The 19090-nt window shown below is 40.3% G+C and overlaps 1 protein-coding gene across 1 annotated transcript in view; it reads right to left on the reverse strand.

Annotated features, from left to right (window-relative positions):
* Nucleotides 1–6247: 6247 nt before the first annotated feature.
* Nucleotides 6248–19090, reverse strand: part of RBM25 (RNA binding motif protein 25) — a 36526-nt gene continuing 23683 nt past the window's right edge. The window contains exons 8-19 of the mRNA XM_054161548.1: nt 18593–18646; nt 18252–18335; nt 14362–14642; nt 13268–13490; nt 12861–12950; nt 12009–12082; nt 11211–11361; nt 10449–10773; nt 9397–9671; nt 8775–8873; nt 7655–7702; nt 6248–6746 (exon numbers count right to left, since the gene is read on the reverse strand). Of these exons, the coding sequence (XP_054017523.1) occupies nt 6654–6746; nt 7655–7702; nt 8775–8873; nt 9397–9671; nt 10449–10773; nt 11211–11361; nt 12009–12082; nt 12861–12950; nt 13268–13490; nt 14362–14642; nt 18252–18335; nt 18593–18646 (1797 nt within the window). The 3' untranslated portion in view covers nt 6248–6653. The remainder of the gene's footprint in view (nt 6747–7654; nt 7703–8774; nt 8874–9396; nt 9672–10448; nt 10774–11210; nt 11362–12008; nt 12083–12860; nt 12951–13267; nt 13491–14361; nt 14643–18251; nt 18336–18592; nt 18647–19090) is intronic.

Genomic DNA, 19090 nt, shown 5'->3' on the forward strand with positions numbered 1-19090 from the left:
TGAAAATGAATAGGTGTTATGTTGCTTTTACTTTCAAAGATTTTGCTCTAATTGTCTGGTTGAGCTGCTGAGCATGAAGTGTAGCTTCAAGGCTGCTATTGGTAAAAACTGCCAGTAACAGGACCACCAAAGAGGAAAAGTTGAGTATTTGTATATGAATGTGGAGTATCAGAATGAGATTTTTGACACAGCAGCATGTAAAGAGTCCAATTAAATTAGAGCAGAGAAAAACAACAACCACGCTAGAACTAAAACACCAACCTACAAAATCTTGTTTAAAGGCAAGTAAAGAAAACCACCAAATCTCACCAAACAATTAAAAAACCCCAAACCCAAGAAAAACAAAACCAAAAAACCCCAAACCAACTAAACAAAACCCCAGCTGCTGAGGAGCGGAGGGAAACTGAGGACAGGGAGGAGAAACTGACAAGAGTTTCACCAAAGCCTGAATGAGTGTCCAACAGGCCCCAGCAATTAGGATTTGTTGAAGCAACCCCTCCTGAGGGCTCAGAAGCTCAGAGAAAGGATTCAGGGCATCTTCCCAAACAACTTTACTTTCTATTTTTAAATAAATTAAAACTCCCAAGCTCGAAATTTAACTAAGAATGAGCAGTATCTAGCAATAAACCGTGTGTGAACAGATACAAACCACATTTTTACATGTTTTGCCAGAAAATTGAGAGTTTCTAATGAAACTGTTGATGTTGAAGCAACTTGTCTAAAAAAACCCTTTTCCTTGCCTCCTTTGGCTCTCTTTAGTAAGAAGAGCTGGCATCACAATTGTAGTTTTGGTGCATTTATATTTAGCCTAGTAAGTAGAGGTAACAGACGAATAAACTCTATGATGTTTTCCCTGCTCCGAAAAGAAAAGCCAGCCAAGGCGGCGCGGCCCGCTTAACCCGTGCTTTATCTCCCAAACAAGCCACAAGCAGCAGCCGCAGCTTTCCTGTGGGACCCGCTCAGCCCTGCCGCGGGCCAGCGCAGCCTCGCCACAGCCTGTGCCCCTTTCTCCCCCGTCCGCTGACCAGCCAGCACAGGACGAACGCCCCCGCCACCAGCTGCCTGAGGCCGCGAAGGCGAGGGTCGGGCCCTCACTCGACCCCGCTCGGCCTGACCAGCAGCCCCGCTCGGGCCCGCAGTACCTGACAGACCGCGACCCGGTTCGTGTCCACCCCGCCTACCTCAGCCCCACCCCGCCCGGCCTGGGGAGCGACCAGGGACCCCGCCCGGCCCGCCCGTGTGGCGCAGGGCTCACACAAACACCGAAGCCAGCCGCCCCCGCCGGCTCTTCGCTGCTCCGCCGCCCCCGGCCCGGCTCCAGCCGGCGCAGCGCTCCCGCCTCATGTTCCACACGCGACGCTGCGCTGCCCAGCGCGCGTGGCCCCCTCTGACCCGTGCGCCGCTGACAGACCAACCTGCCCTGCACACCGCCCGCGGGCTCCACCGCCGGCTCCTCGCCACCCGCAGCAGCCCAGCCCGGCCCCGCTCGCTTCCGGCCCGCGCTCCGCCCGCCGCCGCGACCTCACTTCCGACAGCGGCGGCCGAGGAGAGGCCAGCGCCGGGTAGGGGGAGCCGCTGGGGCCTGATGCGCCGGACCGAACGTCCGCCACGGCGGGTGAGAAGTCCTTCAGTTCAGGGAGGCACATTCGGGCAGCGCAAGCGGCCGCAAGCGGGCAGGACCTCTGCTGGCTGCGAGCGGGCCGTTGACCAAAGGCTTGAAATCCAGACAAGGGATAGCAAGGGCACAACTGGGGAGCAGGCTGGGTGAATGTTAGAGGGGGAGCACGCTTTGAAACTTCAGCCGAGAGCAGCCTTGCAAGGGAAAGGTAGCGTGTGCTACTGAACCGGTGAAGAGAGGTTACCGAAGGGAGAGGGGGTATTAGGAGAAAATACACCTTGTGGTTGTCCTGAATTCATCAAATGCAAGTTGGTTAACCATGTTTGAAATGGTGTCCAGAAACGCATTATGAAAGGGATCTTTCCATTTCAAAATAAAATACTGGAACTTAAGCTCATGGCACTGTGGCATCTTTCCAAAAACGTGGAAAGTGGTGCCATGTAGTAGAGCTGTGACTCATTTGTGAAAGAAAAAAAGAAAAGCACTTCCAAACTTGAAACTTACCTTGGTCTCCTTAGTATTTGAAGAGTAATCCACAATTCCTTTTAAAAAGTGCTGACTGACTTACAGGAGGAAAGGCCCTGACACACATCATCATTCTAAAATCTGAGGGACTATGTAAATTCCACATCTTTAAAACAGATTCATACAATACAAGGCTGGAAGTGATCTCAAGGATCATGCAGTCCAATCTCTCAGGGTACAAATACAGTTTAAGTGAGATGGCCCAGCACCCTACCAAGCTGGGCCTTGAAACTGTTTTAATGTAGGGGAATCCACCACCTCCTTTCCAGTGTCAGTCAGTCTCCCCAGGAGCAACTTATACCCATTACCCCTTGTCTTTGTAAAAAGGGAGTCTCACTCCTTGTGACAGCCACCCCTTAGGTACTTGTACATGGTTATGAGGTCTCCCCTAAGCCTTCTCAAGACTGAACAAACCCAGTTCTCAGCTTTCCTTTGCAGGACAGGTCTTCCGGTCCTCTGATCCTTCTGGTGCCCTTCTCTAGATCCTTTCCAGCCTGTTCGCATCCTTCTTGCACAGCAGGGACCAAAACTGTACACAGTGCTGAGTGGGAGAGTGCCATCTCCCTGCTTGTCATATCCTTATTAATGCCACTCAGCATCCTGCTGGCTTTCATTGCTCTATTTGACTATAGGAAGATCTATGGGAAAATGAAGCGCCACCAAAGTACTGCACATAAATGTGATTTTGACATAAGCATTTTGACATAGATGCTGCACTGAAACTGTGCTGAGACCTACTGAAGTAGGTCATATGCATATGAAGTGCATCAAAAAGAAGCCATTTTTAGACCAAAAGTGATGCCTAACAACCATTAGCCAAATAAAACTTACTTTAAGAGGAAAAAAGCAAAATCCAGACATGGACACACAGCTATACCAGACTATTCTCTATTTGTATTGATAGTGGATTGATTGCTAGTGAACTGCCCACTAACACCTTAACACAGATCATGCTGCATGTCTGTGTACTAATGTATGTCTGCATGTATGACATCCAGTATGCCTATAGTGGAAAACAGACAATGAAAACATGTGACCCTACTGTAATATAAAAGCCAACAACTTCCAGTTTTCAGCATATCCAGTTTCTGAAATGGTATTCCTGCAAGCATGTAGCAACTCCATTTAGTAAAAGCATGAAGCAAGAATGCTTCCCCTCTCAGTAACAGCAATGCATTAGGAGTGAGAAATAAGAATTCAGTAAGAAACTACACTTCCTGCTTGAGGCCTTCCCTCTACCCCCCCTTTAAAGCCACAATCATCTAGCTAGGTTATTATTTTTAGTGCAGGATTCTGCTTTAAAAGAAGGGAAGGAAATACCCAAAATTAGAAAGACTGAAGCAGTATGTGAGAAGGTTGAATATCTAAGAACAAAGAAACCTCTCATCCAATTAACAGCAATATAAAAATACCTAATTCTTGGTAATGGATCTCACTTGTTCATGGTTTCCCATTCTTTTTCAGCACATATTAATGAAACAACAATACTTTATCTTTTGTACTCACATATTCCAAATGGCAGTTACATGGAATGCTTGTCAGGAGACTAGGGGCATGTGTTAGGTTAAGTTGTAAAACCTCATACCTCAGTCCAGATCAACTACCAGTATAATATCCAGTTCTGGTGTAAGCATTGCTATTTTTCACTTCTGAAGTACCTTTCTATCACAGAACAAATCACATTATGGCATGCTGCATTGACTGCCCAGTGGCAACATATGCTACTTGGCTGATGGATCTCATTCTCAGTATGCTCTTAATGGAATAATCAGTGCAATCATGATCATAACACACACAGTGTGTATTAAATCACATATTGAAGCAGTTAAGTGTTGTTATGTTGTCAAGAAAGGCTTATTCTACCTCAAATTTTCCAAGTTTATCTTGAAGTAATTCTGTTATTACATGTTGAAAGAAAAACCAGGTAACAGAAATTACTGCCTGTATTAACTTCTCAGCAGTACAAAATTTGTGCTCTGCCCCCAGCATCACAAAGTATATTGTCATCCCTGAGAAGCTGTAACATTCAGTAAGAAGTAAACACTAGAAGTGACTTTATAAATCAGTAAAGCAGCATTTTTCATTCTGAATGAGGAAGATTTGAAGTTCTTGCATAAGCCAAGTCAGAAGTGCTACAGTAAACATTCCTTCCCCTACTGACAAAAACCTCAACTTCCACAAGTTAATCTTTTTAATGTCACAATTGCTCCTAAGTACTTGTTAACCAGGATAATTACCAATTCAGTTTTCAATGTTTTCCTCACCCTGAAACCTTTGATCTCCTTACGAAAGGAAGGCTAGGAGCTTATGCCTAATGCATAAATAAAATAACAGATGAGTGTACAGCTTCAGCATAGGGCAGAAGAAAATAAGCTGATGTTTCACAACTTGACCTTTTGCTGAAGAACCTCAACAAGGACATTGGGCAATCTGTCATACAATGGCATTACAACACATCTGGATTGTTTAACTACTAGTAATGACAGAGAATGCCATAGTAGCAGGACAAAAGGAAATTGACTCTCCTCATTCTCTGTATTCACTACAAACAGAGCAAGAGTAGAATTTATTCAGAATTTGGAGAATTTTTGGTAAATGCTGATGCAAAAATGTATGGGAAGAATGGGGAAGTGATTTCTTGGGGTAACATCAAGTTGCAGGGAAAATAAAAAGAGGAAGATTGCGGCATGTCAGTATGTAAACCAAAACATTCTCACACACTCAAGAGCAACACAACAGTAACATCTGAGCACTACACTACAAGATTAAAAAAACTAAAGAACATTTTTCTGATGTGTGACTATTACAGGGATGAGAAAGCACATACTGGGATCACATCTGCGTTTGCAGGCTTTGAGTCACCTGACAAAGCAGGAGGTAGATTTAAACCCCTCCACCCCTAAGTTGGGAACAGTTGTTGATTCAGAAAGCAGTGTAAAATATGACTGCCTGCTGCACAAGACTCCAAAAGAATATCAGCCCTTAAATCAAATATATACATTTTTAATATCTGAAATATTTACATGGTGGAACCTTTACACGATCCCATTTGTTAAGAACAGTGTTTTCAAGTGTCCTCTCCAGATACAAAGAACTAGTAACTCAAGGTCACAGTTACATTTTCTGAACAGGTCAACCTGTAATCCTTCAGTTAAATACAATATAGAGATACTGGAACACCTTTACTTAATTTGTTTGCTATTAAGAATTGTGTTTAAAAATTAAAAAAATGTTTCTGAGACAGTTTGCTCCTTGGACCACAAGTCCTCCTGCAATCAAAACAGCTCACAGCACATTACTGAGTTGTCTTCTTACCCAGGTATGAGATTAAAAAATGCAGTTTACAGTACAGCTCGTCCTTTAGACCGGGGCAGCCTGCTTAGAAAAACCCATGCAAACATCGCAGGAAAGTGTCACCCTCTCTTTGTGGACAACAGGCTGCTTACAGTAGAAAACAAAAGTCAGGCTAGTTTAACAGTATGGATAAAAACAAGACTTCAGCTATGTTTGAAAACGTAGGGTTTAGTTTTTGTCAGCTATGGTCCAAACAGGTGTGGGTTGGGTTTTTTTGTTTCTAAATACTTAAAGTATTAAAAAATAATTTCTTTAAAAAAAACAAAACACCCAAACAAAACCCATCTGGTCATTTGAAGACAGACAGGATAGTAGGGAAGGGCTAAAATGAAACAGAGAAGAAGATACTTTAGGTTAAAAAAAAATAATAAAAAAAAATCCTTAAGTAGCACTTACTGCATTGAGGTCCTGCTATTGTTTTAACTGAGCAAAGAACAAAAACCTGCCTGCAACTTGCAATGCCTAGGAGAGAAGCAGAGCATCTGCAAGAGATGAACTCCCAGCTTCATTAGTAATTCTAAATGGGCAATGAAACATTAAGACTGAATCACAGAAGTTCCTTTTCACCCAAACCTTTCTAAAGTTCATCTGCTTCCCGTCAGAATGGGAAGCCTGAGGGGACCAAATGACACCGAGCTGTTCGGTGAAAGCAGCTCAAGCCACTTATTTTGAAATTGTGCTCTGATCATTCCTTAAATAAAGAGGGAGAATATGAAAAGAAAAATTTAAAAAATGAAAGAATTAAGCAATGACAAATTTGCAGTGAAATAGTTTGCCTTCATCGGTAACTGAAGTAGTTCCACATCAAGTGCAGAAGTTTTGCAAAACAGAGGCTGTTTTTTTTTACCCTTGATATTTACAACAATGAGAGTAACTTAACAAAATTACCAGAGAGCATGTACAGTAGCTGCAGCTTATAAACCATACCAGTCATTGTACCTTGTGAATTTAAAAAACAACCAATGCAGGACTCAGATAGCTGAGAAGGGAAAAGGGGGCCCCAGAACAGAGGTGAGGGGGGAAAAATTCACATTTTCTACATAAAAAAATACAGGTCTCAAGTCTCTGAGAACAGAGAAAATTTGAAGTCTTTGAATGATGGGGAGGGGGAAAAAGCCCAAAATTGAAATGGAACCCTAGAAGCAAGGAGAGTGCTTTATTTCACTAGACCAATCTTCTTTGCTTCTGTCTCGTATATCAACAACCTCCACATTTTGACTATGAAAACTTCAGCTTCTTCATCTAGTACCTGTAGGAAATACAAATTTTATAGATTAATGTTTAGGTTAGGCATTCCAGTAATAGAGTAATTCTAGATACACCAAAACTACAAAGTGGAGGTAGTGCAATCTATGTTAAGCCTTTGAGAGAGGCATTGGATAAAACTTCAGTGAATTTGTTTGTCCTGCATCTATCACCTGACTTAACTCTAATTAAATTATATACTTCTAAAATGCAGCTGTTGAGCAATAAGAGATTAAACTATTGGTATCCTAGTCTCCAAAAGTGGCTTGGGAAGAGGCAGAGAAATGGCAGGCCTGGGAAAAATGTCTAGAACAGAAGATATACTTGTGATATTTTCCCTTAATTCTCACCCAGTCTCTGCTCATTTTCTGCTTGAAACTTTCTTAGATATTAAAAAAAATTCTCAATATATTTCTCTCCCCTGAACATATTATTCAGGCTTTTTTAGAACTCATGCAAACTTTTAGTTTAGTTCTCCTCTCAGGAAGTTCCCCAGGTCACCTACTGGTCCTGCCAACAACAAGCTATTAACTTCTGCTATGTGTCTGGCTCCCATCTATTTTGTCTCCAGATTTCCTTACTGAAAGAGAGTGAACAATTAGTTTTTATTCACCTTAAGTGTCACCCTTCCAACACTGGGCCAAAAGGAGCTTTTAATATTATAGAGAAAAATCACCTTTTGCTTATTAACTAGGAACAGACCCACTAATTATAAAAATCCAGTTACAAGAATGAAAAGGAATAAAAAGTTTATATTTCTGATAGAGTTCTGTTATTGTTGATTATTGTTGGGATCAGCAGTTTCTACCTAGATGCTGTAATTGCAAAAATCATGCCTGTGCTTGCATGATCTGTTTAATCACAACACCTTTCACATCTAACACATTTATCAGTTACACAACTTCTGCTTACCATGGCAACATCATCCAGGATACTCTGTGGTGAGCTGTGAGCCATAACCTGAATGAAAGAGATGGCTTTTAGACTGGAAATTTGGAGCAAGCTATATAAATATCTTTGGATAAAAGACAGGTACTTCTCAAGGATTTTAAACACTTTACACATGCATAGTATTTGCAGTTCATTAGTTCTTAGTTTTAGTCATGACAAAAATTAGTATTAAACCACAACAGATGCTATCACAGTGAACGAGTGCTAGTTTCTGACTAGCTACTGAAGAACAAGCTCCAGGAAGCTACAGAGATTCAAGAGGTCCTGTATTTGCTGGCTATTTTTGCATGTCCAATTAAGCTCTCCTGCTCTAAGGAATAAGCTTCTCTTCCTTCAACAATAGCATCCTAATGGAAGACAAAGGCAAAATTCTCTCTGTATCACTCTTCACAACTCAATTTTACATCTGCCTGTTAACTACTTTTTTTTTCCAGAAACAAGTAAGCTGTCTTTCAATACTAGAATATGGCACTTAAGCTTGGCAAATATTTAAGCCTGGCAAATATTCAACTGCTTTCCAGCTTCTGCTAACTGCCCATTCCACAAAACTATCACTTGTTTTGCCTCATAGAGAAGCTCTAGAAGATAAACCAAGATAAGCCCATTACAAACAAGAGTACCATCTAAGCTGTCCAATTTGTTGAAATTCCCTACTGATAAAAAGCCACAGAATTTTGGTGACAGATTACAGAAAGCAAGCTACTCAAATTTAGTTTATAGTTTGGTGGAAGAAGCTATGCAGAGTTTAGATTAAACAAGTTGTGCAACAACTAAAAGTGACAGCAGAGGGACTTCTAATACTAACTCTCGTCACCTGTTCCTTTCTTTATCCAGTTCCATGCTTATCTGATGGCAGAGAGCAATCTAGCATGTACAAGTTGTGCACAAGCACATGTAGAACATTAGGGTACATACCGATCTCAAGTACACTAACTGTCTCTCCTGACCAGTACCATAAATTACAGAGAAGATAAGCACAGACTGCTTTCAAATACAGGTACTTCAGTCATTGCTGCAGCTTAAATTGTGCTTAAATTGGGAGCAAATCTCAGACTTCACAAAGGAAGTGGAAGATATTAACCTTTGAACAAACGAAGTCAACTAGTGTGGCTTCTTCTTCACCAATATATTCTATTATTTTCTTGTTGATCCACGGTCTAATTCGACGTTCCATTAGCGTCTGGAAAAAAGAACACCAAAATCAAGCCCCAAATCCATTACTTCTGTAAGTAAGTATCAGTGTCTCAAAAATCATACTGACAAATAGGCAGCTAGGAGACCCAAGCAACTATATAGCCGAAGATATATTTTGCTATCAATGAGATAACCTGTAGCAAATTGTCAGGTGCAGGTGATGGGTGGGATGCGATGATCTTGAAGGTCTCTTCCAACCCAGTCTGGTCTGGTCTATTCTATTCTATTCTATTCCTGGCAGCCATTCAAAAATGTTTTACAGGGTCTTTATTCCATCTTCCATAAAATTGCTAGATAATTTGGAACAAATTTGGAGACTAAATAAAAATAAGCAGGCATGCTTCAGAGTAAGCGTTATGTATGGACAAGAAATACAGTACTCAAGTTTGATTCCATTTGATGATGCTGCTGCAGTCCACTGGGATTCTAGGAACACTGTTTTTCAGTCCCAAGGTTTGTTTAGAAAAAATAGGCTTTTTTTAGTGAATGATTAAAAGAAGTTAACTTACTGAATCCACAATTGACCAGTCAAGAGGATAAGCAAAGAGCTCTGGTTTCGCCGTGGGAATCTTCTCAATCAGACTCTTGATATGTTTGCGTTTCTCTTCTGTATTGACACTGCCTTTGATATTGCTTTTATCTTCTTCTCCATAATCCAGGGGTACAAGTTTCCTTTTCCGTGGCACATCATCACTGTCTTCATCATCAAATTTATTAAAAACACTATCCACTGCAAGCTTCTTCCTCTTTACAGCATTGGGCTGATTAGGGCTATTGCAGGCACCTACAATCCAAGACAGAATAACATATTCATAAGCTGCAGCTGAACTAGTTTGCTCTTCACACATTTCTTGATGAATATAATCTTGCATGTTATATAAAGGTCTGTGAATTTCTAGCATCAGCATTTTAATCTCTCACTCTGTTACAAAAATGACAAAGGAGTCTGTTCAAGATTTTTGAAAAACAGATTTCCTCCTCTGCCCTGAAAACAATTCACACCCTCACTGAGGGATGGCCACAGCATGAGTTCAAGCCTATCAGAGGCAGAGCACAAAAAGTCACAATAAATCTAGCTGTAGGAAAAACTTTAACTAGCCTCATATCGTATGGTCTTCTCTTCATAAGGTCTAACACAGTGTGAGCTTAAACGGCAGCCCAAATATTGTTTAATATAAACAACCTAATTTCTTTTAAAAAGGTTTTTGTGAATGAACAGAAGACCTCTCTAGGGCTTACATCTAACACATACTTACATCCATGAAAAGCAGCAATGTTTTTTTTAAGTAAGGTGAAAAATAATGTGGAAATAACTAACCCAAGCTCAGGGCATTCCTAAAAGCATAAAGCCTTGAGGCCGCAACCTTCCTTTCCCTGTCCCCCTCCAGATTTTAGAAGGAGATCTATAAAATGTATCTTCTTGAAAACAAGCACAGCATATAGGTAACAACAGCTTCATAGAAGTACATCAAAACATACAATCTATTCGGAAAACTGTGTGGCTACTCAGCTTGGCATGTTTTTCACTCTTTTACACATGGAACATAAAATGTAAACTTGCCCAGTTTGAGGCTAAGTCCTATTTTGGGCCTGTGCTCCTCTGGCTGCTGTTGATCAGGTGAATTTTCATGAGGGATAATAATGCCACAGGGAGATTCATCTCCAGGTGTGTTAGGGGTTGCATTTCCACTAGCAGAAGAAACAGATGGAGCAGAGCTGATGGGTCGCAAAGTAGGCTTAAGGCAGGGCTTTTGCTCAGGCTCCTCCTCCTCTTCCTCTGGCTCTTCTCTTTTTTCCTCTTTTTCTGTCTTCTCTTCCTCTTCCTCCTCAGATTCTGGCTCTTGTTTTATTTGTGGCTGCCTACGCCGCTCAGCTTCCTGCTCCATCTACAATGAAACAGAAAATTAGCTAGAAAGAACCCTTCTGAAAAACAACACTGCCTGAAAGCAATCTGTTTCCTAAAGTTCCTGATACTCAGGAACAAATGTATGCAACTACTGCCGTTATAATCAGAAACGCTTTTGACTTGGAGTTGCATCCAAACATAGATCAGAAAAGTTTGGGGGGGGGGGGGGGGGGGGGGGGGGAGGGGAGAGGTAGGTTTGTGGTCTTTGGTGGTGGTGGTTTTCCCCGTAGAGGATGGGTTTGGTTGTTTTGGTTTTTTTCTGTTGTTTGTTTCCAGCGTTGTCATTACTCATACAAACATCTTTTTAAGAAAAAGTGAACAGAGCTAATATTAACTATCAGATCTCTTACACAATTTTGCTCAGTACCACCAGAATACCAAGGGCTCTTTTTTCCTATCAGACCAACAGCTACTTACCCTCTGGAGTTCTGCATCGGGATCTGGGTGTCCTTCGGCCAGAAGGCGCTGCCTAATTTCTTCTAACTCTTCCTTTTCCCTTTTCCTATCTCGTTCATCTGCTTCCATCTCCTTCTCCCTGTCTCGTAGCCTCTTCTGAAGAGCACTACCCCTATAAAAGATACAGGTGTTGTAATTCAAAGAACATTCCAATGTGAACCTTGAACCACAATACAAGAAATACCTGATACAGGTGTCTTCTATTTTTTGTAACAGAAGTGACTAAGATATCAATTCCTAACCTCACTAAACAGGATCTATACCATCCCATTAAACACATATAGACTGTGACTGCAGATCTTAGAAAAATAATTATTTCATAGGATTTTACTTGACAAGAACCAGTTCTGCAAATTTTATTTAGTCTCATGCTGAAAGATCTTTCCCATCCTTTACAGGCTTGTTCTTTGTATAATTTACAAATTTCCTTGTAGAGAATTTTTAAGAAACATGCTTCTCCCTGCCCCTGCCACCTTATGTTGGCATTACACTGACCTCTGCTCCATCTCACCCCTAAGTTAAGTGACAGGAAGGAGCAGCTACTCCCCTGCATTAACAAGTAGCAATAAGGATTTTCCCTTCTTCCTCTGACACTTCTCAAAGGCACACTGAAGTAACTTAGGTTACTTTTTAACTTTTACATCACCACAAAATCAGTCAAGTCTAAACTCCATAAGCCATTGCCAGCAAACCCCATAGCTGTGTGAAAATGAACAATGATTTTACTGTTAGGAATCAACACTATAAAATACTACATACCTGTAATATTTTGGGTCATCTCTGTCATCATCATAATCTTCCAAGAATTCTTTTAACCGTTTGGCTTCTTTTGCCTGCAAGAAATTGAACCAGAAAGTAATGTTATAAAATAATTTCTGTTCTTCTTTCCAAGAGCTTAACATTTAGCATTTTTTTTGTATCACAAAAAAGAGGATCCAAGTTCCTGTGCTCAAAATCCTTAAGTCTAGTATTGGATATTTTAACGTGGCAGCTTAAGTGTAATTTATGAAGTGTGATTAAACAAACAAACAAACAAACACCCTACTTCAGCACAGAAACAAATCTAATGGATACTTCTAGGATAAGCACTCTCCTGTTGTACCATCCCAAACCGTGTAGCCTTGGACAAAACTTTTCAGTGTTACCTAACTGTGATAATTTCCCAACTGATGAACTAAAGACAGACATTTACTAAGTGCTTAGATACAATACAGAGTATTTTATCATACATTATCTAGAAGGTTCAGGCGCACAGACAGGTTGGAAATAAAAAGACTGGTCTAGTTCCACCTGCATGACATAGAACATATGGTAGGTTTTGCTACAAACCTGACAAATACAGAGGTAACAGTGCATGACTACCAAACCACAGTATTTTACAGCTGCCTACTTCACTCTTTTACCTTCAAAATACCAAGTCACTAGGCTTTGTTTTCCAGACTCTCAATAGTACTCCCACTTACTAGACATCTTCTGTTTCAAGTCCATTAACTCTTCATCTTTGCATAAAACATACATGGTGCTTATACAAAGCGAGAGCAGTAAAATGTTCCACTCCAGAAGAGACCCAAAGAACAAGGCCCAAATTACAAGCAGAACTACAAGCCTTACCATTTCCCTTCTTCTTTCTTCTTCCCTTTCAGCCTCTTTTTCATATTCTCGACTTTTCTTCCGTTCTCTGATTTCCCAGTTTTTAAGACGCTACAACAGAAGAACACACACACACACTTCAGTCTCAAGAACATCAAGAATAGTGGGACTACTTTATAGCTAGTTTGCATTAGTATTTTAAACCAGCCACGTTAAAATGAAGCAAACTATCGACAATTTAACATGTCAGAAGGAGTTCAGAGTTGTTCCGACAGTGATGTATATTCTAGCCCCATTCATGTAGCCAAAAGACTGAAAATGAATTTAGGAAAAGGAGAGGAAGAGGGAATGATGTATTTTATAGTAGAAGACTTATCACACCTCAGAAACTATTTTTGCCTTAAGGAACCCTAAAAATCCCAACCTACCTCTTGATACGCAGCTTCTTTTTCCCGCAGTTTTCTCTCTAGTTTTCGGCGCTCGTAGGCATCTTCCTCATCTTCCTCTCGGTCCCTCTTCTTATCCTTCTCCCGTTCTCGTTCCCGCTCACGCTCTCTTTCCCGTTCCCGCTCGCGTTCTCTCTCCCTTTCTCGTTCTCGTTCTCTTTCCCTTTCTCGCTCTCGTTCTCTCTCCCTGTCTCTGCTTTTTTCTCTGCAGGAAGGAAAAAGTCCAAAATGAAGTAGAGAGCCTTCCTCTCCACTCAAAGAATTTAACTTCAAATGCAAAACACACTATGTATAGCATCTTGCAAGTTACTCCCCTTCTGCAGCTGTACAGGATGATTAGCTGATACAGCAGTGAACATAAATTGACATTACTGATACATGCAAAACCACATTTGCCTGGAAGTAGTTGTCTGAGCACTGAACATTAAATAATGGTATCTACAGAAATGAAGCATGAGCACATGGCAATTCCTATCAGATTGTGTTAGTAGTTCTTCATAAATGACACAAAACCTCACAAATAAAGGGTATGCTTCATAAATCCTTCATACTTACATGGCTTTACAGAGAGCTTGAACACTACAGACAAGATCATTTGAACTGAAACTGCTATTTTTTCCGAGACGAAGAGGCAAAACAGCATCTAGAGCGTGACATGATTAGCCACAGTTTAAGACTGAAAGAGGAATCTCCTTGCTTTTGTTAAAAAACCTTCAATGAATCAACCAAAACCCTCATGTATCAAGAGTAAAAGGTAAGACCTACTTAAGCTAAAAGATACCATAGACATAAGAAAACATCAAGTAGGAATAAAGCTACCCATGAGAAAAGAGGAGAGAGTTAAGATAAAACCGGTGCGGTTAAGTCATGGTTGAGCATGGCGTATTGCTGTCCCTATATTCCCATGCAGCCAAGTGAATCAAGTATTCTTCCCATTTGTGTAAACAAAGCATTTTCTAGAATTCTGATTTCCCAGGACTGTTCTCTTTTCAACAGCAGCTGATCTGCTGAATGATGCATGCTCAGTACACAGCACCCGGAAACCCAGAAATAATTAGCAACTCAAATGCTTTTACCTTGATCTGCTCCTATCCTTGTTGCGATCCGAGCTCCTTTCACGATCTCTGTCACGATCTCGGTCTCGTTCACGGTCTCTGTCTCGGTCCTTAGTCCGGTCACGATCCCTATCTCGCTCCCGTTCACGCTCCCGTTCCTTCTCCTTCTCTCGTTCACGCTCCCTCTCTCTTTCACGCTCCCTCCTTTCTCGTTCACGCTCCCGTTCCCTTTCTCTTTCTCTGCGTTCTTTTTCAATTTCCTGTCTTTCTTTCTCCTTTTTGCCTTTTTCCTCCTCCAGTTTCTAAAAACCAACAAGAGAACTTTCATAGTTAATTCTGTAGATATAGGACCTGGATATTCCCGGCGCAACACACAAGGCTGGTAATGGAAATACCAAAACCGCCACTGATTTAAAGGTATTAAATAGGGTTTGGTGGGTAGTTTTTGGAACTCATAAATATGAAATCAAAATGCAGCAATCACAAGACTAAGTTTCGTGCAAAAGCATAGATCTACACAGACCAGCAATCTCCAACCTTAGCAGAGTAGGGCTGGCCTCATATTATAAGCTGACTAAACTGCACATACACAGTGCACTGCCAGTCGTGATTCAGGCAGGCCACAAATTCCATTGGCCCTCTAAGCCACTTGGGCACAAGCAACATGGACTCCTTGCTGATAAAATTAATTCTGTTCAACTAGGAAAGCGTATTTCAGTGGAATGCTTACTGGGGCAGTGAGCTGTTTTCCAAAAAGTCTTGGCAGACCAAAACTGTCCTATATGAATACTTGGGTAAAGAAATTGATCCACTTACACGTGGTGCATGTGGTTAAACAGTGAAGAGAGCTGCAACCTTTCCCATTTTCCCTCCCTAAAAAAGTTCTAATGGTTCATTGGTAAGAACTGGACTCTGCAGAATGGAATCCTTAACTTCCACCACTGTAAGATGGAAAGAGTTTAAAAAAGGTTGGAAATAGCTCTTTGGAAACACAGAAACTAAAGGGTTACCTGCTACAGTTTTACTAAAATTTGTACAAAATTGCCACTTTTTTTTTTTTTTTTTCCCCCAATTAGAAACAATTCCTATGACCAGAATTCCTATAAGACAATAGAAAATACATCAACAGAATGATAGATAAATCCATCCTTGGAAGCAATTGTTATGTGTTCACTTACAGATGCTGTGCTAGGACATGGACCGCCAACACTGGATTAACCTTGCCTATAAGCTATGTTTCTGGGAGGAAGAGCAAGTACACGGTTCACAAATATACCAAATAACAACCAAATATACCAAATTTCAACCTGATGGATGCCAGAATACCACTGAACAAATATTGAGCAGAATAAACTGGTTTATCCCCTTTGGCTCCACGTTTACCACCACTGAAATGAAATTAAAAACTGCAACAATAAAACAGCATTTTCTCTGGTTTGGTTGGGTTGTTGTGGTTTGTTTTTTTTTTTCTTTTCTTAAACAAAGCATTTAAGACAACTTTAAAAAGCAATCTTACCTGATGAGTATTCTTCTGCCATAGGCACAGGGACCAAAGAACCGACAAAGGATTACAGAAATAAAGCTAATTCACTAGTGATTAATGTATCCAGTGAAACCACACTGCATTGATAGCACAATACAGGCAAACCAATGTTGGATACATTGAAATCACAAAAGGAAAAAGGGACTAAAAATGGTAGGAATTGGCAGAGAACTGATATGAAAAAGCCCTGAAACTTAAATTCTACACTATACACTGAACTGAAAACCAATTTCTAAAGGACTGTATTTTACAGGACTTTATGGTGTTAAACCTCAGTACGGTCAGATGTTAAACTTGGTTGTCAACTTCTAAAATTCCAACTTACCTCAAATTTCATATACTTTTAAAGAAAAGTTTACATACTGAAGTGGTTGATACTTACAGGTTATCTTAGGTGTTCCAATAGGAATTTCTTTGGTTGAATTCCTGTTTTTTTGTCACTCTCAAGAACTGTTTGTATTGAGATCGAGAGCGTGGGGGGTTTTCCCTTTTTTTTTTTCTCCTCCTGTTTTTTGTCCAATATATTCACGCAAGTGTAAATATACACACAAGCCTTGGTGTGTTAAAACACATTTTGTAGGTCTACTTTCTTAAAATCCAATTAAAAAAAAATAAATTGCTCTACTTTGTAGTAAAAATCTGACCTCATTAATATCTATCAGCCTACATAAGAGGATCTGAAAGGGTAATGGGATGGGAACGGTATTGGATAAATTGAAGTAATGAACAGAAATGAACAGGTAGAAGAATTATAAATCTTACCTTGAGCTCTCTTCAGACTCGTCCGTGCTGTAAATGGACGCCCCCTGCAATTGCTGATACCCTGACAGTCTGTGGTTATTGTTTTATAAACTCATACCAAAAACATGCAAAGGTTCACTGTGCTCACTAGCCAGCTGCTAAAGATTCAACAGCCCCCTTTAAATAGATCCAATATACACAATGACTACTTTCAGTTGATTTTTAATGTTGAGAAATCCAAAATAGCCTCCCCAATAATACAGATTTAAAGGCAGCGAAATGCCCAACAGCTTCTGAAATAATGAAGCGTGTTTTTTGTTTGGTAGTTTAAATTTTTAAAAACTTGTTTGCATCTTAGCACCAGTGGCAACTTGGGGCTTGGAACTGAGCATAACTCTACTGAAGTTTCACTGCTGACCAGTTTCACATTCAATTGCTGAGCTTCTCCAGAATATTTGTTAATAGTTTTTCCCCAGGTTTTTATCTCTTAACAACTTCAGTTGAGAAAAACAGAATGTGTACATACAACAGCGTGTAGTCACTCGCGTTTACATTGATACAGTTGTGTGAATACATGGTACCACCCCCAGTGACTGCATGTAGTAAGGCTGAGTAACGTGGGCATACTTCACCTTGATGCACCTTCAACATTTTCCTTAACGTGGACTTGGGGGTATTTTGAAATAAAAGTGCGTGCGCTCAAAAGAAGAGCTTGCTGGTACTTCCCTAAGCCAAGGACCACTCCAGTCGTGTTGGGGAAAGAATAACACCAACTTTAAGCTAAACATTAAAATGACAACATGACATGCATAGTTGTGTTTCACTATCCACAAGTATCATTTTCCAAAGCAGAAACATTCACAGATGCACTAGCATTAGTGGAAACTTCTGTAAGTGGTAACCCTGAGGTGGGACTTGATGTGCACAAACATTTCCAAGCCAGTTACCCCTTTGCATATTTTTCTGAGGGGGCATCCATAAGTATAAAAAAAACAGAAGCTCATACTTACATCCTATTCCATGTTACTTTCCAAGCTGTGAGTTTCATCTTGCATTAGTCACCATATGATCTCTATCATAATGGTGGGGGTCAATGAATAGATTAGCTTTATGGGAATTTACAGTTCTTCCATGCATCTAAAGTTTGGTAAGTCTGGTAACCACTGACCTAGTTTTAATCTTCCCCCAATCTTAACTTAGAACTATTAAAATAAAAGACTAAAATTTAATTCAAGTTTCAACTCTTCATAAAATCTTGGATAATGTTACAAATCTACCTACAGAAACACACTCAAGTGTATGTCTTATACTGCAGCCCCGTTTAGCCTTTAGTTATCAATATCTTGACTTAATGTATGTGTAGAAACTTAAGTTGCCTTTATTCACGTTAAAGTGAGAAGACTGCAAAATACTCAGTAGCAATCAAAAGTCTTAGCACAAAGATGTCAAGGGCCACTTTAACGTGGTAGTTGTCTTTTTTCGACTTGTAAAGAACTCTATGTATATTAAGCCTAATATAAACATAATTTAAAGTGATATTGCAACGAACTGCTAAATTTTATAATAGTGGTTTTTTTGGATTTTGAAAAAGCCTAATTTGTATCAAGTGCAAAAACAAGAATACTACCTTGTGTGTGTCTCTGAATTTACTGATCTCTCTTGATATCAGGTCTCTTTTGTCTTCCTCCATTTCTATAGCATTTATATCCTCCTAAAAAACAAGGGGGACAGGAGGAAAAGCATTAACAGCCATCTGTACAGAGATAGGAGAACAAGAGAAAAGCCGAAGGTTAGAAGTTTTCAACCAGTCTTGCAAGAGATAAATAAAGTCCTTCTGCAGTACCAAACCTGACAGTCTGATGTTAATGAGTGAAAAAAATAAAATAAAAAAATCAGATGGACAAGAGTCACAAATCTGGCAACTAGCAGTAAACATAGTCATTGTCAAAGCCTACAATGTAAACGAACCTTGGTGATGAGTGGATAAGGTATCAGTGGGGCCACTGGAAATCTGCGGAAAATCTGCGGAAAAATCCACGGAGATTTTTTTTTTTAAAAATAGATTGCACACTACTCTGAAAAACAATGTTTTGTATGTTTGCACTACAAAGCAATACTGTATTGCTGTGATCTCATTTCTTTGACTCAACAAAATTACAGAAGAACCTCGCTAATTCTCCCTTCTCTGGACTGCTTAAAATACACGGTGAGGTCTCATGTTAGTAAGACTTCACTGAATCACAAGTGTACTGCAGGATATTAGTATGCTATGGTAGCATCACACGACTAAGCTACGCTTGCCAATACAAACGTTCGGTCTTTGTGCTGGGTATGTCTTGACTTTCTTGTCTTTGTTTACTCGCTAATTCGCAGAATTTGGTAGATTGCACCTACTAACTAACAGTGCGAATTAGCGAGGTTCCCCCGTGCTTCAAATTGAAAACCAGATTCACTCACTCTCAGTTC

This window comes from Dryobates pubescens, chromosome 5, assembly GCF_014839835.1.
Source record: "Dryobates pubescens isolate bDryPub1 chromosome 5, bDryPub1.pri, whole genome shotgun sequence".
Classification (NCBI taxonomy): Eukaryota; Metazoa; Chordata; class Aves; order Piciformes; family Picidae; genus Dryobates; species Dryobates pubescens.